Genomic DNA, 25,920 nt, shown 5'->3' with positions numbered 1-25,920 from the left:
GAAGATCATCGGCGTCTCTCTCCCCACCATCTCAGACATTTACACCACTCGCTGCATCCGCAAGGCAACCAGCATTGTGGATGACCCCTCCCACCCCTCACACAAATTCTTCTCCCCCCTTCCGTCTGGCAGAAGGTACCGGAGCATCCGGTCTGCCACAACCAGACTACAGTACAACTTCTTCCCCCAGGCCATCCGACTCCTCAACTCTAAGGGACAGGGCCCCGTTTCCCGATAACGATGGATCCACGCTCGTACGATCATTCTCACGATGGATCTTGCGATCCATCGTCAATTTCTTTGGAGCGTTTCCCGAAACTCCTCTTAACGTGAACGCGCATTCGCTGCACTCACGACGTCGTAGGATTGTAACTGTCTACTGACACGGTGCTGAAATGGGCTCCGTAGGAGGGGGAGACGCAGGAATGTCGCAGGAAAATTGTGTTAAAAAGGGTTAAAATATATCCCCATCAAGGACAACAGCAGAGTAGCCTACGAAAAAAATAGACTGCAATTATATGAATGCTAAAGACATTAAAACACAATTGATTAGGCTTAAACCGACATATATCAGTCCTAATCCTGAATGCACTGTGCGTTTCACGGCATTTTCTCCCCTTAAATAATTCCTCTTCACACCTGTGAATAACCCGGGAGACGTCCATGATGAGGAATACAACGAAGCCCACCGTCTGGCCCGGTGCATCGTTGAGCGCACGATCGGGAGGTGGAAGTGGCGCTTTAGATGCCTTCACAAGTCAGGCGGAGGGCTCCAGTTTTCTCCGGCCAAGTCATGCGCCGTGATATGTGTGACGGCTATGTTGCACAACATTGCAGCTAAGGCTGGGGTGGCATTGCTTGAACCGGAGGACGTTGAGGACGATGACGATGAGGAAGATCGGTGTGAGGACGGCCTCCCTCATAGCTACGCGGCTGGTTTTCATGCGCGTCGAATAGTGATTGAGACTTTTTTTTAACCCCCTCCACCCTCCCTCATGTCACTAAACATTCCCGTCAACGTGACCAATCCCCACCATATCCCAGCCTTTTGCCTGCTCCTTTGCTTGTTTTTTATAAAAAAAATTATTTCTTTATTTTCTTATTTTTTTTTATTTCTTTTATTTCGTTATTTTTTTTTTTGTTTAATTTAATTTATTTTTTACATTATTTTATGCTACGTTTTATGAGTAGCCTATGTCAGTCTGCACAAATCCCCCCACTTTCTTTCACACATTTGAGTGCCCTGCCTGCGCAAACATTTTCTGGACTGTCCCGTTTTATTTTGGCCATTTGAACATCTTTATTCATAAATTAATTAATAATCTTTATTAATTACCAAACTAAGAACATAAAGGCGCAATGCGTTTTAATAAAACGCATCCAATAGACGGAATGTCCGATGGTGTCGCCACTGAGGCTATAGCTGACGATGCTCTTAGCGTCCTACGAGTACCTACGAGCACCCCTGGAGTACTCGTTAGCTACGAGCGTTTTCAAGACGTTCGTTCCCCACGATGCTTTCGGGAAACGCGGTGAAAACTCTACGATGCCCTTTCGACGCACTTCACGATCCACTTAGGCTAACGACGCTTTCGGGAAACGGGGCCCAGATCTGATCATCTCTGTTACCCGTGGTTTATGCACTATTGTACTATTGTTTTATATTCATATTTATTATATTCATATTTATATTCCCGCACTAATCAGACATATAGTCATATTTTTATTTATATTTATATTCCCGCACTACAAATTCCACACAGTCACTTTAGTGGTTTGCAGTTATATGTAGCATGTTGTTGTTGTTGTTGTTTTTTGTTATTATTGTCACTCTATGTTGTCACTCTATGTTGTTCTTGGGAAACGCTATTTAATTTCACTGTATACTGTGTATATGGCTGAAATGACAATAAATTATCTTGAACATCTTGAACTTGAACAATCAAAGCACAAAACAGGACAACTGATGCCCATAAACTTAACCCACACATGTTGTGTAATTAACAAGGACACGTTGGTGTAGTTGTGTTGAGGAATGTCACAGATAAATCGCCGTTAATGTGCAGCCATCGGGTCTTCCGTTAGCCAATGGGATGAATGAGTGCTCATAGCTTCATACATTGCCGTGGAGGGATTACATTGCAATGAGTGGAAAACCCCCTGCGTTGAAAAAAGAAGCACATGGTCCTGCGTTAGCCAATGGGATGAATGCTCATAGCGTCTCTATGTGCAGCCATCGGGTCTTCCGTTAGCCAATGGGATGAATGCTCATAGCTTCATACATTGCCGTGGAGGGATTACATTGTAATGAGTGGAAAAACCCCTGCGTCGAAAAAAGAAGCGCAAGGTCCTCCGTTAGTCAATGGGATGAATGCTCATAGCGTCTCTATGTGCAGCCATCGGGTCCCCCGTGAAGGGGTTACATTGTAATGAGTTGAAAACCCCATGCGTCGAAAAAAGAAGCGCAAGGGTACCCTTTTGCGTCAGAAACTGAAGCCAAAGTCACTGACCATTCGTCAAAAATCGACCTGTGGATTTGGATTTCGAACATCTACCGGGGCGACATGGCCCAAATAAATCTCGCCAACACTCGTATTTGTGGTAATCACTTCATAACTGGTAAGTTTTGGGGCTCAATCAATTAGTGAGAGGTTCTTTGCGAGAGTTTTTGCGCCTGCAGTTCTAAGTTTGTTTTTACCAGGAAACCCTTAACCCCTAATCTACGCTCGGTAAAAGGTCATGATCATCGCTAAAATCCGACTTTTTCAGCTTGTAGGGATCGAAACCTAACAGGTTAACTTTCTGCTGGTATCTTCCCCTGGCGGGACCGCTTAAATTTGAGAAATATTCTGACATTTGTATCGCACTATTGTGTTCGCTGCTAGAAGACGCCTGTGTTTTCGCTTGTGTTTTCCTACCAAGATGGCTGCCGTCGTGACGCAAGCACTTTTTACGTCATTTTGATCACGTGATTGCAAATGAAGAATACTGAATATTTCAGCGGTGCAGTATGTGCAATGTAAACACAAAAAATAGTACAATTTGTGTAAACACAAAAAAAACATCAATAATCATTCAACTAAATAAATAACTTAAACAAGAAAAGTGTAGCAAAGTATTGTTAAAACATGTATATGTTTGTGAATGGGATTCTGTGTGTGTATATGTGCAATAGATAATAATTATTCAAAAGATCCAATAATAAAAACCACCAAAACATCTCAAATCTTTATTTTATTTTAAGGCATTTCTTGCAAATATATACAGCCTTATTTTCATGGGCATATTGGGCACACTCAAAATGTGGCCACCAACTGCACAATCCACACTGCACCTACCAAATAAAACAATTAAAAGAGCATTACAATTTACAATGAGATACATTGTATGGTATTATGCACACACATTTTTGAGTCAATTAATAATACAAAGCACATATTTTACGTTATACTTTACCTTTGCAATCATGCTCTCATCTGCATTCTCTTCGGCAAAGGAGCACACAACAAAGTCCTCTGCATTCCCTAGAAACAATGGTTTTCATAAGCTTTTAAAACTCCAATCATTCTGTGAGTAAATAAATCATGGTACACTACAAATGTATAATTTGTGAATAAAAAAGAAAATACATTTCAAAAAAGTATCCACATACATAGTATGCTTAAATATATACATGTGTCACAAATACCTCCCTATTGTTTATGCTATATAGACACTAAAAGCATTATGTTTTCTGTAGCACTGAACAAATGACTTTATTAAAAGCGTAATAAATAGTTATGTTTAACAATTTAAAAAGTAACCTTGCTTTATAGTTCATTACCCACACACACTTCTGCTAAGGTTACCTTATGTGACTGAGGGGAGGGAATTTGTATGGATTTTGACTACGAAACTATTTTGATGGCACCGCTCTCGTGCAGTGTTTGATGCCACTGACCCTCATCAATCATCTGCAAACTGCAAAATTGCATTTTAGATGGCAACAGTAAGTTAATAAGTAAGTTACTTATAAATGGCTGTACAATTAGTACAAACATGTTTACCCTCAACACTAAAATCCCACAGCTGCTGGAATCTTGCTGCTTGTTGTGCTGTCCTTGTCTCCGAAGTCTGTAATCCTCAAGAAATTCCTAATTTTTGTTTCAAAAATAGGAAGAAAAAAACACAGAGCAGACCAATTCTCTTAACATGAAAGATTCAACATTTCTGGTGTGAAATCGCATAGGTCTTCATTAATTCAGACCAATCTGTATGTTTTTAAAGTTGGAACTTTATCACAAGCACTGTTACCTCCAGTTTCGTAGGAGTTTACAAGCATGATGACCTTCGTTTCCCATTGGATACATGACCACAAGTACCTTGTCTGACATGTTGACAATCTAAAGAGGTTAAGTGCATTCATGTTATTCTCTCATCAGATTACGACATTTACATTGATTAAGCAGATCCTAATAACTAAATTACTATGAGCTCTTCTGCATCAGAGTTCAATTGAAATATCTATACATGATTGCAACACGTAGGGAGAGACGCTGAGTTACGGGCTGGCTAACAGAGTTAGAACGAGTCCAGTAGGTGTAGCCCGCAACAATGATCATGAAATAATTGTGTTTGATGTGAATAATATTGCACTGTTAATTATGCAAAGAAAGGTAACCAAACCACTAAAATCCAGTGAGCCCCAACATTTACAGGGCACATCTACATTTCTTCCGCTGGAAACTTCATCTGAGGAATGGATTTAATACCAAGTTATTGAATGTTAGTTATTGTTATTGATAATCAATAATGCTAGAGTGTTACAGATTGGGTCGCAGCACCCGACAATGAATGTGAAAAAATAATTACCTTTTTGAGGGGCATGAAATGTCCACCAAACAATGATGTGGCAACAACAGCACTGAGCTGGTGAATAGGCATCTGTCTAAAACAATATAAGTTTATAATGCTGAATTATAGTTAAATAAACATCTAAAGTTAGATAAATATAATTTCCACTTGCCTGATGATCTCCAATAAGGATGTGCATGTAACCATCAATAACCTGCTTTGAAAAAAGGGTGATAAGTGGTTTAAAATAATGTGATTCTGCAGTGGGAGCATTATTTGATAGAGGCGATTGGTCTATCCACATACGGTACTCCAGCTATCTTAAATAAAGACTTTATAAACACGCATCAAAATATGCTCCCCATATTCTTAGTGTACATAGGGTGAGTAGTGGTTTCGTTAATGTGATTCTGCAGTGGGAGCATTATTTGATAGAGGCAATTGGTCTATCCACATACGGTACTCCAGCTATCTTAAATAAAGACGTTATAAACAAGCATCAAAATATGCTCCCCATATTCTTGCAGTGTACATAGGGTGAGTAGTAGTTTAAAATAATGTCAAAGACGTTATAAACAAGCATGTATTTCAGATACTCACCATTTAACTTGAATTTTGAAGCATACCTCCTAAGGTTTAATTTCAGGGACTTATCAAAGCCATCCGGGTCCGGGAATGTTCCCAGAGGCAGGAGGTCAAACGATTGTTTCAATCTTTCCCCAATAGCTTTACAAACACAAGTATTTAGAATTGATGTAACACGCTAAATATCTTGTTATAACAAGACAAGATGTCGTCCCCCCCTCCCCCTCAACCGATAAAATCTTTCTCCGCTCCCACCCGTAAAGATAACACATATATGATCTTATTTCGACATTCATCAGAAGTGTGCACATATTTACGTTCTTAGAGGTGAAAATGCGTAATGTTAAAAAGAAGGGGTAAGATAATTGGGCAGTTTAAAACATGTTTTAAAGAAAATACTCCCTATCAGCCTAAAAGGAACTGATGGGTCCGCACGCAGGATCGTTTTTTTCAAGATGCGCATGCGCAGAACCACTAGGTAGCAGAATTTGATGGGTAGCGGAAATTGGCAGAACACCGCCTACGTAATCCGCGTTCGACGCGATGGTCCGTTGCTAGGCAGGTTTCAAAAAACATTCGCGCTCATTAGGGTTGCAGCGGTATACGCTATTACCGGTGTTACCGGTGTTTGAGGCCAACACCGTTTACTCGGTGTTGCATACCGGCAACACCAAGTTTTTTTTTTTGCTTTTTTTCAGTAATAAAAAACAAATTCAGTAAAAATGAATAATATAATTATAATTAAGAAAATTAAAATGTGTAGAATAGGCCACAGTTCTGCTCTGTGCGGGAGAATTGTCGCGCCGAGAATTGACGTGCTTCCTTACAAGACCGGTAATCATAGCAACGCCGGTTAACAAACCCCGCGAAGCCCAATCCCTACATGAGCTCCCCGCGCTACGGCCATCCGGAGGCACACAGAGCTTTTGGCCGTGATATTGTGATATATAAAATTATATTATTCTATTATATATAGAACGTTATAAGACGCCGAGAATTGGCGCGCTGCCAGCCGCTGTCACCGAGTGTGAGAGGAGAGTTGACGGAGAAGCTGGCGGTTGACCTATAGTTTCAAAGTTAATACCGTCTATACCGGTAATACCGGTGTTCACACGATTACTCGGTGTGAAAATGTCCACACCGCGGCAACCCTAGCGCTCATGTTGCCAAAGAAGAAATAAGATAATAGAGATAACACTTTTTTTTACTTTATATTTGTATTGTATTGAATTTAGCTAGTAAACTGAGTGTTTAAAGTGTATCATATAGCTAGCTTGTGATAATACGATGCGATTAAACAATTAAATGCAATACAGATATAAAGTTAGCAACGCTAATAAATGTCATTTGTAAAATAAAAGTTATCTGTTTAATGTTATTTCTTCTTGTGACGCTCAATTAATGAGCGGGAATGTTTATGAACCTTCCTACGTCATCATTCGACCCGATCGTCCGTTGCCAGGCAACGTTCGACACGATTGTCCGTTGCCAGGCAACGTTCGACGCGATCGTCCTTGCCAGGCCGGTGTGGACTTTTCGAACGCGGATTACATAGGCAGTACAATTTTCGCCCCCGGTACAATTTTGGTGTGTCACCTCAGCAGCTCTCCGTTGGGATGTCGGATATGCAATGCAATTCGCCGCCCGATCTATCTTATATGTTGACTACAAACCATGTAAGCAGTGTTGTAAATAAACTTCCAAAGCTTTTCAAATCATGTTTGGTGTGTTATAATATGTATAAGGTGCAAAGTAAACAATGTACAAAGTAATTAAGGTGCAAAGTCAAACCGGAGAAGTGATTCCGGAAATGAATTTGTTAGAGGACCAATCACAGCCCTTGCCGTCTCCGTTGCGTCGACCAACAGGTCCATGTCCGTGCCGGATAGTTAAGAAATATTGGATCCTCTCTGGCTATGGAGAGGGCTCTCCGTGTCTACGTACAGCACTTTAACATGTACACGCTAGGGATGGGCAACGATTGTCGAATAGTCTGAGTCACGTAGAATATCGAATAATGAATGTGACTATCGTTATTTATTACACAGCTCTTCTCAATGCTGTTGAACGCTCCGTTGACTTTCATGGGCCTTCACAACTTCCGGTGGTGAATAGCTTCCTCGGTTGCTAAGCGACGTCAACGTCTTTGGCAGACTATTTCTCTGCTGATCAACACTACGAATGCTGGTAACAAATAAATTGTAAAAAGACACACCGTGTGAAGTTATTTTTTTGACGTGTCTAGTTCACCGTCATGGAGGCTGTGTTCAGTAAAATAAATAAATAAATAGGCTAAATAAATAAATAGCGATCCGTTTTCCGTGTGTGTGAATGTATCCGAGGTGCGTGCATGCGTGGGGGGTTCTTGATTGACTGATTTTTCCCGAACCCGGTGGGGAGAAGCGGCACAACATCATGGTCACCAACAAAACTCAGCAAAGCTTGTTCTTGCTCCGGCTTTAATTGATCGATTTTCGGCAGCGATCCCACAAAAGACCGAATAGCTTCTCTCGTATCCTTCTCCATTGTCTTCCTGTTCTTCCTCTGACTACAACTGAAACTGGCGTGCGAGACTTCATCGTTCTCAGCCCTCTGTTCGCTGATTGGACCGCCAAAAATCGGGCTTCCAAGGAACGCATTCATATGAAGCAGACCCAGACCTAGTACTGAAGTGAAATGAAAATTTAGCGGAAGTAGGCAGGTGGGCGGTGCCAGGCTAGGTTATTGGTAACCACACCTGAAAAGTTCGGTATAGGCTGCAGTATGACTTTTACAGAAAGGGAAAAAGAAACGTTGCAGAAACAATGCGTTACAGAGACCGAAACCCCCAATAATAATTGTAAATGAAATTTAATACTCTACATGGAATATAATAATGTGAAATAAAAAATATTTATTCGGAATATGTACGATGTAGAAGAGTTGAGTGGTTTTGTAAAATAGATTCAGCTTAAAATAGATTCAGATGTAAAATGTAAACAGACCTTTTTGAACAGATGTCGACTGTGGAGAGCTAAGTAGCTCAGTCTTATGGCCTTTGGGATGAAACTGTCCCTGAGTCTGATGGTGCGAGACCGGATGCGGTAGCGTCCACCAGAGGCATCCGGTCGGCAGCAGCAGCGACTGGAAAAGTTTATTGCTGGGGTGATCAGAGTCTTTAACATTCCGGTTCTATTTCATGTAGGCTACGCCGTCTAGGCTTCGCCTTATGGGACAAGCCCATGAGGCGAAGCCTAAAATTTCAAACTATGCACCAATCAGCTGAAAATGTCAAACTATGCACCAATCAGCGTGGGCACCGCCCACATTTCCCACGGTATCGTGTCTATATAACGCGGTGTATACCGTCGCTCATCCTCCCTTTTCTTTCAGCACTTATCAGCGGAAAATCGAGAATACATTAAGATGACTTTGACAAAACGGATCTCCCAAGCCGGTGGCAGCGGCTCGGGCGAGGCCTTGGATAAACGGCCCTCTTCAGGGCCATCTGAGAGCGCTCCTGGAGCTAGGTCCTTTTCAGGACCCCTATGCGCCTCCTGTCCCGCCTCCCTGGCACCGGGTGACGGGCACTTGGCGTGCTTTCGGTGCTTCGGCGCCGACCACGCCGCAGCTGCTATGGCGGCCCCCGTCTCCTGTGTCGCCTGCCGGGAGCTGCCTGAAGAGGGGATCCTCCCCAGGCATCTCTTCTTTTCTCCTGTGGTGGACCTCGCTGACGCCATCGACTGGACGACGACGACGGCATCATCGACGCCGACGACGACGCCTCCATGGACGACGTCTTCGGTGACTCGGCGTCTGGTTTTTCCCGCTCCCGGGTTACAACCGCCACTGTCGTCCAACGTGGGAAACCACGTCGCGCCGGATGGCCGATCTCTTCTGGAGATCATGGGTGAGGCGGTGGCCATCAAGGGGATTCCCTTGCTGGCCCCGCCTCTCGTCCCCGTATCTGATGATATGCAGGGCGAGTGCTTTCGCACCCCATCTTCTTCCCGGCGGGCTACCCAGTGCCCCCTGTTCCCGCCTGTGCAGCACCTGTTCACTGCTGCCGGTGGGGACCCTTCGACCCTGAAGGCCCCGGTGAAAATCCTTGACGGTTTTCACCAACGAGGGGGGGTGGGCCGATACTCAGGCGAGGGGGATCCCTCGCCTGGAGCCTCCCCTGGCAGCGCATCTCTGTCCGGGCGCCGGATGGCGCCCTAACGAAAAGCCGCTGCCCCCTGACTGCCTCCAGAGACAGATTGTCGGCGGTGCGTTCTACCATCGTGGTTGGACAACACGTTGAGATGGGGCCATCCCATACAGTTCAAGCGTCATCCCCCACCCTTTATGGGGTTGGTGGAGACCACGCTACGGGACCTGGCTGCGAGCACGGCTCTGGCAGCAGAGGTGGCCCGTCTCTTGGTGAAGGGGGCCATCACTGTCGTTCCCCCTCCCACGAGTCTCACCTAGGGTTTTATTCCCGCTACTTCCTGGTTTCCAAGAAGTCAGGGGAAAAGAGACCTATTCTGGATCTTCGCGTGTTCAACAGATTCGTTGCCGCGAGGAAATTCAGAATGCTCACTGTCGGAGCGTTGCTCCGGTGTGTGAGAGAGGGCGATTGGTTCACATCCCTGGATCTCAAGGATGCTTGCTTCCACGTCCCTATTCGGCGTTCTGATCATGGAGGCGGCCCCCCGGAACGCTGGGACCGGCCTGGACCCCGCTTCCTCCCGGCCTGCTGGTGGGAGGAGCCCGTGAGAATCGCCCCGAACCGGGAACGATTCTCACAGACAGACTGTTATTCCTTAGGCCACCTGCGTCCTACGCTTGTGATGCATTCCTCCATGTTGCCTCTTTCCCCCCCTCAGCCCGGTGGCTGTAGGGTGGCGGTCGGACGGCGTATTCACATGGCCTCTGGTTCACCTGCTTCTAAGAAGCGGCGTCCCTTGGAGCCTCGTGGACGGATCAGAGACTCGTTGCACGAGCCCGTGGATACGGCCGCTTGTACCGGTCTCCTGGTTCCCCACATTATCCCCTCTACCTCCCTTCAACAGTTTGTGGGAGGTGAGGAGACGGGTCTGCGCGCTGTGGTTACAGCCTGCGGACAGCGCATGCGCACAGGTGCGGCGGCCGAACGGCTCGCTCCCTGTTCAGCGGGCACGAGCGCGACGTCTAGACGGCTCGTTGTTTTTACAGCGGCTGGTTCTGGTACGTCTCCTACTCTCGCTGAGCCTCCTCCCTTTCATGGGAAGCCCCCCTTGGTTCTGCCGTGTGGAGACGGCAGGGGCCGAGGAATATGGGTTATTCCTGGACGGTCTTCCTCAGCTGTCGGCTCGCCCTCTCTCCAACCGCTATGCGTGTTGGCAAGAGCGGTGCGTTCTGCCATCGTGGTTGGACACCACGTTGAGATGGGGCCATCCCATACAGTTCAAGCGTCGTCCCCCACCCTTTATGGGGTTGGTGGAGACCACGCTACGGGACCCGGCTGCGAGCACGGCTCTGGCAGCAGAGGTGGCACGTCTCTTGGTGAAGGGGGCCATCACTGTCGTTCCCCCCCACGAGTCTCACCTAGGGTTTTATTCCCGCTACTTCCTGGTTTCCAAGAAGTCAGGGGAAAAGAGACCTATTCTGGATCTTCGCGTGTTCAACAGATTTGTTGCCAAGAGGAAGTTCAGAATGCCCACTGTCGGAGCGTTGCTCCGGTGTGTGAGAGAGGGCGATTGGTTCACATCCCTGGATCTCAAGGATGCTTACCTCCATGTCCCTGTTCGGCAGGCGCACAGGAAGTTTCTCCGCTTTGCCTTTATGGGGATGGCGTACGAGTACCAGTGTCTGCCGTTCGGCTACTCCCTGGCTCCGCGCACCTTCTCAAAGTGTGTGGAGACGGCGTTTGAAACGCTCAGGCGTCAGGGAAAGAGGATTCTCTTCTACCTAGACGACCTGCTTATTCTGAGCAACTCAGAGGAGACCGCGAGAAGCCATGTTGGTGATAAACCATCTCTCCTTCCTGGGTTTTGCCATAAACTGGGAGAAGAGCTCCCCGCTCCCCAGCCAGTCTACTCGGGGCTTTGCCTAGACTCAGCCACCATGACTGCGATGCTTTTGCCTCCTCGGCGAGACGCCATCCTGTCGGCGCTCTCCCGTTTTCGCGTTAGCAGAAACGTGACCGCACTGTCCACCATGCGCCTGTTAGGGCTGATGGCAGCTGCCCACCCCGTGGTCCCCCTGGGCAGACTCCAGTGTTTTGCTCGCCAACGGTTGGACCCCAGGCGACACAAGCTCAGGGTGCTCCTCGTTCCCCGTTCGGTGTCGCCAGACCTGGAATATTGGAAAAGACCCCCCGCCCCCGGCAGGGTGGCGTCCTACGTAGTGGTCTTCACGGACGCCTCGTTGACGGGTTGGGGAGGAACGTGCCTCTCTCACTTGGTCGGAGACGAGTGGCGCACGCCCCCTGCAGCACACATAAATGTGTTGGAGCTCGACGCTGTGAGGAAAGTGCTGTTGCATTTCTTTCACCTGGTGCGCGGCCGCCACGTTCTGATCAGGACAGACAGCGTGTCGGCGGCGGCGTACATCAACAGACAGGGGGGAGTCCGCTCCCCTGCTCTCCACCGAAAGGCGGTCGAGCTCTGGCTTTGGGCTCATCAGTATCTCCTCAGTCAGAGGCCTGCATATCGCGGGCGCCCAGAACTTTGGGGCGGACCTCATGTCTCGAGGCGGTCCCCGCCGAGACGAGTGGCGGTTACATCCCGACATTGTCAGACTGATCTGGCAGATGTTAGGGACGGCGCAGGTAGACCTCTTCGCGTCCAGGGAGAACACGCACTGCAGGTGGTGGTTCTCCCTCAGCCCTCGGGATCTCTTGTATGCGTTTCCCCCGCTCCAGCTGATCCTTCCTCTTCTGGAACGGGTCAGACAGGGGAGCCTGTCCCTGATATTAGTGGCCCCGGAGAACCGATCAGCTCTGTGGTTTCCAGAGCTGGCCGCGCTCTCGCGGTCGGCGCCGTGGCCGATACCGCTCAGGCCGGATGCGCTTTCACAGGCCCACGGGACGGTGCACCACCCGCCCGATGTCTCGGGACGGCTGTTGGTTTGGCTTGAGAGGTTGATCCTGCAGGGCAAAGGTTTGCCTGAGACGGTTATCAACACTATTCAGAGTGCTTGTGCGCCTTCTACTTCTTCCCTCTATGCGGCGAAGTGGTGCGCCTTCTCTAATTGGTGTGAGAGGAACCACGCTGTCCCATCTCAATGCGAAGTGGGAAGCGTGCTTTCGTTTCTGCAAAACTTATTGGAGAAAGGTTTGGCCTTCTCCACTATCAAGGTCTATGCGGCAGCCGTTTCGGCTGGCCATGCAGGCTGTGATGGTGGACCGGTCTTCAGCCATCAATTGGTCAAGAGATTCTTGCGTGGGGCTAGACGGGTTGGGCCTGTTTTCACTTGTGCTTACACCACGCTGGGATCTCCCCACGTGTTGCGCGGATTGTCCAGGGATCCTTTCGAGCCTCTTTTGTCAGGCCCCTTTGGAAGCCCTGTCCTTTAAGACGGCGCTCTTGTTTGCCTTGGTTTCTGCCAAGCGGGCCGGTGTCAGCCCGAGTTGCTTCTTGCTAAACGAGGACAGCTCCTTCGCGTTGCTCAGACCTAATCCTGCGTTCCTCCCGAAGAACATTAATAGTTTTTTTCGGTCGAGGGATATTGTGCTTAAGGCTTTTCACCCCCCGCCTCATTCTAGTGAGGCGGAGGCGGAGTTGCATCTCCTGTGCCCGGTTCGGGTATTGGCTATGTACGTGAATCGCTCGGCCGCGTTCCGCTCCACACAACAGTTGTTTGTGAGTTAGCAGGGGCCGCGCTCTCTCTAAGCAGCGGTTTTCTCGCTGGATATGTGAGGGTGTTCGCTTAGCCTACTCTCGGCAGGGCTTGGCGCCACCGTTGGGCGTTAAAGCTCACTCTGCACGGAGCGTGGCCGCTTCAACGGCTCTACTCAAGGGCGTTTCGGGGACTTGACTACCAGTCTTACTCTCCCACCGTTTTTCAAATGAAAAACAGGCTAGGGGGTTTTTCTATTGGCCCGCCAATTGTCAGGTGGTTTTGTTTGCCAGTATGGCACTCCCGCCGTTTCTTTCAAATAAGAAACGGCCGAGAGAGACCCCTTATTGGAGAGCCGGATTCCGTAGCTCCGCCCCCGGTGGTAGCGGACCTAATGGAAACCGTGTTGCTCTGGTTTTTCTTTTCATTTTCATGGGTTCCATGAAGCACGTATTAGAGCCGGAGTCTTTATAGACTCACTTTTTTCTCTCTTGATCATTGCCTTGCTTGATCTAGGAGGAATTCGTTTTTTATTAAGCTGTTGTGTTTTACACTTCCTTGGCTTTTTGAGTCTTAATGTGCTCTGGTGACTTAAGTCGTTTTGATTGGGGTCCAGCAGGAGTACATTGATCGTGCTCCGCTCGCAGCTTCACCTTAGCCCATAAGGCGAAGCCTAGACGGCGTAGCCTACATGAAATAGAACGATAGTTATGTTATTATAACTCTAGTTCTACGATTGTAGGCGTAGCCATCTAGTTTCCCACCTGCTGTACCCTCCAAATGCTGGAAGAAAAGCGTGGAGGATGAGCGACGGTATACACCGCGTTATATAGACACGATACCGTGGGAAATGTGGGCGGTGCCCACGCTGATTGGTGCATAGTTTGAAAATTTCACGGGACAAGCCCATAAGGCGAAGCCTAGACGGCTACGCCTACAATCATAGAACTATAATAGTTATAATAACATAACTATCGTTAGTCTTCGTACTGCACCACTGAGTGTAGAGGTCCTCCATGAATGGCAGCTCCGTCCTGGTGATGTGCTTGGCAGTTTTCACCACCCTCTGAAAGCACTTACGGTTGAGGGCGGTGCAATTGCCGTACCAGGCGGTGATGCAGTCAGTCAGGATACGGTACCTCAGGAGGTAGCGCGGGTTGACTGGTAACGGGAAGGATGCTAGTTTGATCCCTGGCTCCTCCAAGCTGAGTGCTGAGGTGTCCCAGAGCAAGACGCCTGTCCCCTACTGTTCCTGACGAGCCAGCTGTCACCCTGCATGGTCGACTCCGCTGTCAGTGTGTGAATGTGTGATTGAATGGTTGTCGCTTTGGATAAAAGCGTCAGCATAATCCCCTAAATATAAATGTAGCAGAGAGGGAGGGCCGATGATTGGGATTTCTAGATCCTGCGCTTTGTCTTCTCTCTACTGCTCTCTTTACAACTCTCAAATCGTCCATACAGCAGCTGTACCCATGAGCTGTTCTTCCCTCTTCACAGACCTGCTACAGATGTAAAGCCAGGCGACGGTGCACCAAGAAGTTTACGGTACAAAGGTTCCCCAAGATCCTCGTGCTCCGTATCCTTTTCCTCTTTGTGGTTGCAATAGGGACTTTTATTATAACTTCATTTGATTGCTCCATGAGAATTTATAATGGATTCCAGGTCTTTGGAGACATTTGTTAGCTGAGTACGGATGCGATGCGCTGCTTGCTCTCAGACTCCCTCAGTCAAACAACTGAAAGCAGATTTGTAAAGAGAATCCCACTAACCTCATTGAACTACTATTACTCTGATAAATTTGTAGAAGTAAAATTAATGGTAGCATTTTCAAGCATTTCATGACTTTTCTTGATTTGACTGCTGAGAGACGATATCAAAGGAAAGTTATTCCTTGATAACTGACCAACCAGCCGTAATTATCACTTTAAATCAGGACTGGGGATTTATTTGAATGGCCTGTTTGGTGTTGTGGAAAGGTGATAGATAAGCATGTATTGCATGTATTCTTCCTACATTTTTATATTCGAGATCTTTTTTATTTTATTTAACCAATTAGACATTTTTTGATAACCTTGGGGATACAACCTGTAGAATACAACCTTCTTAGGACTTTCAGCCCAAAACTTTTTATCTCATAATGTTCAGTTTCCAGCTCAAAGAGCTGATTTACCTACACTTTAAAACATCTTTGATTCATACATGAACATGTATAGTAAAACCACGTGGGTCAATTATCTATAATCTGATATCCAGCATGGAACGTTGTACTAGAGATCCCTTTTAACATTATTTCTCCTTGTTAGTCTTTTCTTTTTCTTTTTAAAACATAAAACAATGATTATATACATATAACACACAGTGGGGCATCTCTGAGCCTCTAAATTAAGTTGACACTGTGTTCCTTGACTGCCCGTGGCTTCCCAGACCTTAAGCGCTTCTCTGAGGCCCGCAGAACAAGCAAACTCTCCACCTACGTCAACTTCCCCATGAAGGAGCTGGACCTGCGGGAGTTTGCCTCAGGGAACGGCAGTGAGTATCAGCCTTAGTCTTCTGTTTAAACGCTTCTCAATCACACACACAAGTCTGGACAATTCTTAGGAAAGATAATAGTAAGTAATACACCTCATTACCCATATGTTACGAGATCATACATAAACGTTTCATATCACGTGTATGCAGATGACACACAAATATATATCTCTCGCTCACCCAGTGAATCCAGTTCAATTGACTCCCTGGGACATTAACCAATAGAGTAGCTAGATGTTTCAAAAAGTTCTCCAGTTAAATGAGAAATCTGAATTCATTTTCAGGGGGGCCAGTGAATAAAGATTTGAAGTGTGTTCTCACTTTTATAGTCCTTGAAGATTAAAAATTAAGCTCAAGCTGTTGTTTTCTGGTTACAGACCTAAATTAAATCAATAGCAGAATCTGCTTTGTATCATCTTCAAAGTATAAGGATCAAAGGCTTGATGTCAAAAGATGATTTTGAGAAACATGGTCTAAGCAGGATTGAGTTCTTTATTAACAATGAACAAAAGGCCAGCAAGATGCTTTTATTTTAACTGAAGGATTCAACAAAAAATGCAGTGCGCATTTAGCAAAACGCCCTCTGACTGACCGGGTCTGTCTAAGACTTCAGAAAAGATCCAGCTGATCCTGAATACTGCTGCCAGGGATGTTACAAGGACCAAAAAGCTCATCATATAATTCCAGTTATTTCATCACTACATTGACTACCAGTATCTCACAGATCCACTTCCAAATCCTACTGATTGTCCATAAATCACTCAACGGTGCGGGCACCAAAATACTTATCACACTCCTGTCCCCGTACAACAGACCACTAGGTCCGGCTGGTACTGCAGTGTCCAACTAAACATGGTGAAGCTGCCTTTAGCTTCCTTACCACTCAAATGTAGAACAAACTGCCAGTAAAGACTACAGACATGCTGACTACTTTTAAATCTAAGAAAATATCCTACCTTTGTCATTGCTTTTATCTTCTTTAATTTTGCTATTACTGTCTTTTATCGTTTGTTTTTAGTGCTTTTGCCTGTGTATAATGTTACAAACTTTGGATTGCCCTCCAAAGTGCTTTAAATAAGTGATTTTATTTTTGTTTAGACATTTTGTGTGTGGGTTTTAAATAAGCCACCAAGGGTTCCTATCTCACCTCCACATTTATTTTCTTTCTTTGCATATAAAACCATTTAAATAGTTAAATAATGGATTGCCCATGATGTCCTATGACATGATTTATTTTGTGTAAATGCATCAATCCAAAATCGAATAAAAACAATGGTTGTTTATGCAACTTTTGGAAGTCCACTAAGTGTGTGTGTGTGTGTGTGTGTGTGTGTGTGTGTGTGTGTGTGTGTGTGTGTGTGTGTGTGTGTGTGTGTGTGTGTGTGTGTGTGTGTGTGTGTGTGTGTGTTCAGCCAATGCCGTGTACAACCTGTATGCCGTGTCCAACCACTCAGGCACCACCATGGGCGGCCACTACACGGCCTACTGTCGCAACCCCACCTCAGGTGAATGGTACAGCTTCAACGACTCCAGGTACGCCTCCACAATACACACACAGCAGGATGTTCTCCATTTGTGGATCAATACATTTGAGTATTTCAGCTAGGATTCACAATGAGATTTTCAAACATGCGTTTTGGATTGAGAGTTGTAGGAAGTCTGATGTTGCACCAGGTTGTGTTTGATCCCTTTCAGCCCAAATGTCAGGGAAATTTAGCTCATCGGAAATCTTTGCTTTCTCCACCAAAAAATAAATAAATATCAACATGATATTTCATAAAACAGGCTCTTTGCAATTTATCTATTTAGAATGTGTGCAATCTAAACTCAATATAGATTTGACGGTTGAAAAAATTAAAACACGTTGTAGTTGTGGGCAATAATAATCTGTGTATGGTTCGTTCTTTGAATATTCAGATTTAAAACAAAATCAGAAAAAAAAAATCGTATTTTGGTTTTTCTGATTTGGTTTTGAAACCGAAAAAGGGCAAAAGGAATAAACAAATAAACAGTATTTTTCAGTTTTTTAAATCAAAACGGGAAAACTGAATAATCCAGTTGCTTGTTTTGTTTGCGTGATATTTAGATAAAACTGCAATGAATGCAGAGAAAAGGGCACGCGGATTTAAAAAAAACGTTCCATCGAGTTTCAAACGTTCCATCGAGTCTCTCGCATTCTACAATGGCCAGCTTTATTGTTTTCCGTGGGAGCCGGCGACTTCGTCTGCGAGTGAACGATCTGAAACTAAATCGGAAACTAGATTTCTTCTTTGAAGGTTGTGCTCCACACAGAACCTCGCGTCGTGTGTCTTTCAAGTGTCAAATAGTTCACGAATAAAATCACCATAAGGTTCAAGTGCGGCCATAACTAAGTCTAAATATAATTAGAAAGTCTATTGCTGGTTTAGGTGGTTGGCTCTTTTTTATTCGCTGCTTATTCTATTTTTGTTTTTGTTTTTCTGTTTCGGGTTTAAAAAACCAACACACAAAACACACAAACACAAATAAAATGCAGTTTATTTGTTTATTCCTTTTGCCCTTTTTCCAATTCAAAACCAAATCAGAAAAAACAAAAAACGACTCTGTTAATTGTTTTTCTGATTTTGTTTTAAATCGGAATATTCAAAGAACGAACCGTACACAGTATATTATTTCTGTTTGTGTGTTTTGTGTGTTGGTTTTTTAAACCCGAAACAGAAAAACAAAAATAGATACATTTATAGTTAAAGGCTACACCAGAAGGCAGAACGCTGCGAAGAAAAAAGAGCCAACCACCTAAACCAGCAATAGACTGTCTAATTATATTTAGCCTTAGTTATGGCCGCACTTGAACCTTATGGTGATTTTATTCGTGAACTATTTGACACTGGAAAGACACACGACGAGATCAGTACCGCTCTAAAGCAATCTGGTGCCCCGAAGTGCTCCGTTATGACGGTGAGGAGGTTCTGTGTGGAGCACAACCTTTCGAAGAAGAAATCTAGTTTCCAATTTAGTTTCAGATCATTCACACTGTGCGTTCACACCAAAAGCGAATTGCGCTGTAAAGACGCTCATTAAAAATTGCTGCGAATATTTCTGTTTGCTTTTGTCGCTCATGAGGTACAATTAATTTTTGCATTTACGCATTTAAAGGAGCCGTATGCTTTTAGTACAGACAGCCATATCAAAGAGTGAACTCCCATACACTTTGGCCATATTGCAGAGACGGTTTTGTGCTGTAGTAGGCTAGTTAAAATATGTTTCACTGATCTGCATCTGCAAATCATGATCTGCACTCATTCGTCAAACAAATTGACATTGGCGCACATGGCTAATTTGCATAGGTGCACAGGACTGGCTGGCTCCACGAGGCAAATAATGGAACATATTTATCTATCTATCTAGGCCTATCCGTCTATCTATCCATCTATCAACGCGTGTGTAGTTTTAATGTGATGTATTTTGTGTATGTACAGTCCTGTGTGAGCCGAATCACCTAAATGAATTCCCGACGATTTGTGTCGTTTGGTAGGCTATTAATAAAGACTTGACTAGGCTATCTATCTATCTAGACTATTTAATTAAAAATGATTCACCTCAGGCTCCGTGAATAGTGGGGAATAGCGGGAATTGAGGGATAAAAGACAAGAGATATATCCCTTGTCATTTATCCCTCGTCTTCTCGATTAGTTTGTGTATGTGTCGATTTCAAAAACGTGTTCTGTTCGCATGACAGAACACGTGATTGGTTGGTTAGATTGGTGGTATGGAGAGCAAATGAAAATGATTCCCGCTTAAATACGAACGTTCTAGATTGCAAATATTTTCTATAAATACTCCCGTTATCATCAATTTGTATCAAAATCACTATGGATTAATAGTTAATAGGTAATAGCACTCATTAACTATTGAACACAAAACAGAAAACACAGCTGTCATTATCACTGTCACTGACAGCGGTATATCGTTTCACTCCTTATGTCAAATGTACTTATTGTAAGTCGCTTTGGATAAAGGCGTCTGCTAAATGGTCATTTGTCAGCTGTCTATCCTCTATTAAACTGCATTGAAGTGACATGTTTGTTCCGTGCATTATTCATTTGCATTTTTATTGCATTATTATGCGTACATTATTCCTTTGCACAACGTTTTATTCCTTTGCACAACGTATGTATTTTCGATATTTGAAAACGATATCGTCCCATTCAGAGCAAGGGAGATTAGTACACTGGAAAAAGCCTTCTGTTGAACCAATTAAAAAAAACAAGGGTAATGGTTCACATCTATATTACATAACTTGAGCCAATGACAAATATATAGCTTGCCTCAAACAATATTTCCTATGTTCATAAAAACAAAATAATACAACTTGGCACCAAGTATAATTCTATTCTTTGAATGAAGTTAATACATTTAAATCGTATGTTAAATCCTAAACAAAAAAATATTGATTCACTCCAACAATTGTTTCTCATTTAAGAAATATCTATCAGAAATAATTTGTTTTATCCAATCAAAAAGATTACAATTTAATCAAACTATTGTTTCTCATTTAAACATGAACATTTTTAAACATAACATATTTTAGTATACATCATCATCATCATTTTTTCCCGCTCGGCTCTCGCCGCTTCATGGCCTTGGGGCGCTTCTGTCTGGATTCGACATCACATCGCGACATCAGTCAGGGTAAGGTGCTTTGTCAAAGACACCTCGATACTCTGCTTGGTGAAGCCGGGGATCTAACCCACAACCTTCAGGTTACCAGCCAACCCGCTCTACCACCTGAGCTACTGCCGCCACACAATATACAATATATATTAACAATGTAAATGGCAGAGTTAGACCTACTCCAGACCTCCCTCCAGACACAGACAGACTGTCCTAGCTCACAGAACCAGTGAGTCATCGTCACTCTGGTCAAGGCTAGTGCTTTCACCTCAAAAAGTCGCCAAAAGTCACCAATAGCAGCTGAAAAAGAAGCTAGATTTGTCGCTTGTCGCTGTTTTGAAAAAAAGTCGCCAAAGGGGTCTGAAAAGTAGCTAAATATAGCGACAAAATCGCTAAGTTGGCAACACTGCGGTTTGGTCCAGTAGTCGTAAGCGTCTTTGTATTTAATGCGCATGCGCAGGCTTGTACGTAACCTTGAAATTGTACATTTCTCTGAACAAATATTTCTAAATTGAGCTCCTAATCAAATATAACAGTGTTTTAGGAAGAAAACAAAAAAAATTATTTGGATTGAATGACAAAATTATTAATCAGTTGAATACACAACCTTAAAATTTTACATTTGTCAAAATGGATATTTCTTAATTGAGCTCCTAATTAAAAATATCTATATTTCACAGTATTTTGAAATAAAAAAAAGTTATTTTAAAAATAAAACAAAAAATGTTTATTTGAATTGAATTACAAAATAATAATCAGATGAAGTACGGCTTAAAACCCTTTTTCCAGTGTATGCTAGGATCTCGGTTAGCAGGCATGTATCGCACCTATTTTACAATAACCTCAAACGTTTCATTAACTCACACACCAGTCCAACCAACCACGAGTGACACCTCCGCCCAGGCCAGAGCCTTTTTGTTGCGATCTCTGAAATGAAAAAGGCTCGGATCATACAACACCGGGTGGCCAGTTACAGCCGCGATAATTTTTTTTCAGTGGGAACCAAAAAAGTGGGGTTGACACTAACGGTTGCCCGCTTGCCCGGGGCAAGTAAAAAAAATGTTTGGGAAAGTTGAGATTTTTTCTGGTTGCCCGAACGGGCAAGTGGATTTTGGGTGGATGTTAATATAAAAGCTATTTATTCAAATGTTTTTAGAAACTGCAGAACAACCTTTTGTTCCTCAAAACCACACTAAATAGAAGTATTTGCAATTGATCAGCGCGCTGTCTTCTCTTCTCTCAGAAAGCGAGTTAACAGACACGCATCGCTTCAGTGCGAATATAGCCCCGCCTTCTGTCACTCACTCGCAGTGCGGTCTCTGGCAGTGATTCGCTAAAGGTTAGCCAACACAGTTAGCATCTCAAGTGCAGCACCTCCGCGAACGGTTTAGGTAGAAGTTAAATGGAGTAGTGATGGAGGAGTGCAGTTTGGAAGTACTTTGGATTGAGGCAAATTATCAAGGAAAGTCAAGAACACGGTTTTGGGTTTCATAACTGTGCACATGCACACAGCAATAGCGATCTTTTTCACGAAATTGGACCCTCACAAACTACTATATTACATGAAAGCTGAGCCTCCACTTATTCCAACAGGCAACTCCAAACCATATCATTCTGTGACTAAAACTCGCAAATAACAACTTAAGAAGAAACGTCCCCTTTTCTTTTAACAACCAAAAATGAAGTATTACCTTTGTGATTTTTGTCCACAAAGTTGATTCTGATCGAATAAAACCACCATAAACAGATTATCCAGTATCTGGGCCAAATTTTGCAACTTAACATGGTGTTTTCAATCAATGAATAAGAGAAGGTTTCTTAGGAAATAGGTAAATTGCCTTCAATCAGAAAACATATTCTTCAGCGCAATCTAGTGGCCATATATTTATTTGCGAGTGTTTGGCTTGGTGCATTCGATTGCCCTGAACTTTAAATAGGGTCAAAATTGTAAGATATCTACCTTTATTTGTGTCTCATAGTAAGACAGCGCTCCCAACTGATAACAACCAACTGATACTGATAATTATTTCAGGTGGAAATGTTATCTTCCACTTATGCGCTGTGTTCCATGGCTTTATTCACTTTAACCAAGTATTATCCCCATTGAATATTTCACTTGCACAACAATCTTTCTTTTGGCCCAAATATGACATTATCGCCCTTGCAGTTGTGGAGATATAATCTATTTACTTTGGGTATGTAAACTTTTCCCCTGATATCGAAAATGGTATAGAATATCTATCTTTTTCCAGGAATAGTGTTGAAGTTAGAAAATCCAGTATCGTGACTGACAACCCTACTAGAAACGCGATTGTGATTATTCAGTTAGAGCTACACGAAACTTGAAAGTTGCCGGCTCCCACGGAAAACAATAAAGCTGGCCATTGTAGAATGCAAGAGACTCAATGGAACGTTTGAAACGTCTTTATATGTATTTTTTTTAAACCGCGTGCCCTTTTCCCGGCATTCATTGTGGTTTTATCTAAATATCACACAGACAAAACAAGCAACTGGATTATTCAGTTTTCCTGTTTTGATTTAAAAAACAGAAAAATGCCATTTATTTGAATCCGTGTATGGTTCGTTCTTTGAATATTCCAATTTAAAACAAAATCAGAAAAAACTATTAACAGTCATTTTTTTGTGATTTGGTTTAGAATCGGAAAAAGGGCAAAAGAAAATAAACAAATGAACGGCATTGTATTTGTGTTTGTGTGTTGGTTTTTTAAACCCGAAACAGAAAAACAAAAATAGATACATTATAGTTATAGTCTACACCAGAAGGCAGAACGCAGCAAAGAAAAAAGAGCCAACCACCTAAACCAGCAATAGATAGTGCATGAAATCGTCTAATTATATTTAGCCTTAGTTATGGCCGCACTTGAACCTTATGGTGATTTTATTCGTGAACTATTTGACACTGGAAAGACACACGACGCGTTCAGTACCGCTCTAAAGCAATCTGGTGCCCCGAAGTGCTCCGTTATGACGGTGAGGAGGTTCTGTGTGGAGCACAACCTTCGAGGAAAGCCGATTTATTTTCAGATCGTCCACTCGCAGACTAAGTTGCCGGCTCCCACGGAAAACAATAAAGCTGGCCATTGTATAATGCGAGAGACTCGATGGAACGTTTGAAACGTCTTAAATATTCTTTTTTAATCCCTTTTTTAATCTAAATATCACGCAAACAAAACAAGCCGCTGGATTATTCATTTTTCCCCTTTTCGTTCACACGTACATACGTTGTCTTGGCCAAGAGGTGATCCTGAGCAAGACACACATATAAATGCTGTCCATTTTACTATTTTATACCCAACTAGAAAATGCATTTCCTGCTGAAAAGGCAGTGAGTACTGTGGTGCAAGGGTTAGGGTTAAAAGTGAGGTTGAAAATACGTTTTAGTAAAGCCGCATAGTTTAAGACGTAAAGAGTTTTTTTGGCTTATATCAAATGAAGGGATTTGAACATAATCTAAATGGAGTAAACAATGTCAACATGCACACCATTTAAATAATGTAAAATGGTTGGAAACAAATAAAGTGTGTGTACATTTGAGATAAAAATATAAGCCGTTTTCACCCATGTCCTCGTCTTTTCTCCGCATTTGTATATCACAAGGTTCGTCAGTGAGGGTCATTCACACTTATTCACACTTTGACGCGTGCAGCTGTGAACTCATGTATTGTAATTTATTGTATGATGTGTACTTTTAGGGTTACGATAAGACCTATCATTTAATGTTCATTCACCACGAATGACTCAGAAAAGCAGTGCCAACATTTTAATATTTTTCAACCATTCAGCGAAAAAGATTATCATTGATTATCGTATAGGGTGCCACTCTATGACATGCAAATGCAGACCGAAGCGTCATCAACACGCCCCCTCAAATGGTGTGAAATGCCGACTTTCTACTCCTCATTCACATATAAGGTAATTAACGTTTCCGCCGGCTAAAATACTACATCAGGCATAGTATTTTTTTAGGATGTTTTCAGGATACCAATGTCAGGATATCGTCGTTCACATATACGGCCTGTCGGCGAAATAGCGAGCTAAAGGCAGGAGTTGCGTGTATATGTGAAAGCAGCTATAGAAGCTGAGCTTTTCTGTGTGTGTGTGTGTGTGTGCTTGCGCTTGCATGTGTTTCTGTGTGTGTGTGTCCGTTTGTGTGTATGTGTGTGTGCGTGTGGTAGTAACTTGGAAAGGTATTTTATTGACCTTATTCCTTCACATCTAGTTCATCACAATATGCTCACAAAATGATGAAGTCTTATACCATTGGAGTCCCTGGAGTCTCAGCTCTCATATGGCATATTACATATATTTGTGTAGATAGCATGTGTTGCCAGATAGGATTGGCAATTTCCAGCCCAACTATATACAAAAAACTGCCCAATCACCCAAAAACCCGCCCAAAACATATATTGCCAGAAAACCGATTGATTATATACTTCTTCAATCATAAATAAACAAATATACACCTAAACGCAACCTGATTATTAAAGGACAATTCCGGTATTTTGAACATTGAGCCCCCTTTCTGGTTTGTTTAGGATGAAATAGAGTGGGTGACACCGAAATTTGAACTATTAGTCCTTTCTCGGGTATTGGGCTCATTTTGAATCGCTCCTGCCTGCTTCACAATGGTTGTCTGTGTGCATACACAAACCTGTCAACCCAGCAACCCTAAACGTTCGTTTTCAAAAATGTGCAAGTAACCGAGTGGTTGGTGGCATTCGTGAAGTTTAAAAAAAAATTATCAGCGCAATATATGGTTTCTGTCGTGTTTTATTGCACATTTATCGCCAGTTGATTTCATTTGGAAGACTCATTACTGCACGTTGATATTACTCCGCCGAACCGGAAAGGTGGGCTGTTTACGTTGGTTTGAAGTCTTGTACCGTGAGCACCTCGGATTAGGGAAAATCACATAGAAAATCACTGAAGATGGATTGTGAAAGGTGGCTTCTGGAGGACGCACTCGATTTTGAGTTTGACGGCAGAGGATATCGTTTTGAACCAGAATTCACCCAAGAGGAGCTACGTGAGATGGAGGCTAGGGCTACGGAGGCGCCTGAAGCTCCGGCTGAAGCGGTCCCCAGGATCACGGGAAATTGGTGGTGTGCCTGTGGGAAGTGCAGGCAGATGCCGACGGAAGTCAAAAGTAGGTGCTGCACGGAGTGGGACCTTGTGCGGAAGTTTATATGCGGTTGTGAAGTATCTGAAGAAATAGTTCCAATTAGCAACTAACACGGATGGAAACCATATATTGCGCCAATCATTTTTTTTTAAACTTCACGAATGCCACTAACCACTCGGTTACTTGCACATTTTTGAAAACGAACGTTTAGGGTTGTTGGGTTGACAGGTTTGTGTATGCACACAGACAACCATTGTCAAGCAGGCAGGAGTGATTCAAAATGAGCCAAAGGACGAATAGTTCAAATGTCGGTGTCACCCACTCTATTTCATCCTAAACAAACCAGAAAGGGGGCTCAATGTTCAAAATACCGGAATTGTCCTTTAACTATGACG

The 25,920-nt window shown here is 43.7% G+C and overlaps 1 protein-coding gene across 1 annotated transcript in view; it reads left to right on the top strand.

Moving 5' to 3' along the window:
- The window catches only part of LOC130405980 (ubiquitin carboxyl-terminal hydrolase 2-like), a 99,095-nt gene that overhangs the window by 71,381 nt on the left and 1,794 nt on the right, over positions 1-25,920 (top strand). Inside the window, 3 exon segments of the mRNA XM_056611334.1 lie at positions 14,698-14,776; positions 15,625-15,729; positions 17,142-17,262. Of these exon segments, the coding sequence (XP_056467309.1) occupies positions 14,698-14,776; positions 15,625-15,729; positions 17,142-17,262 (305 nt within the window).

This window comes from Gadus chalcogrammus, chromosome 16, assembly GCF_026213295.1.
Source record: "Gadus chalcogrammus isolate NIFS_2021 chromosome 16, NIFS_Gcha_1.0, whole genome shotgun sequence".
Lineage (NCBI taxonomy): Eukaryota > Metazoa > Chordata > Actinopteri > Gadiformes > Gadidae > Gadus > Gadus chalcogrammus.
The sequence above is the reverse complement of the archived record's forward strand: the minus strand, read 5'-3'. Positions and strand labels throughout refer to the sequence as shown.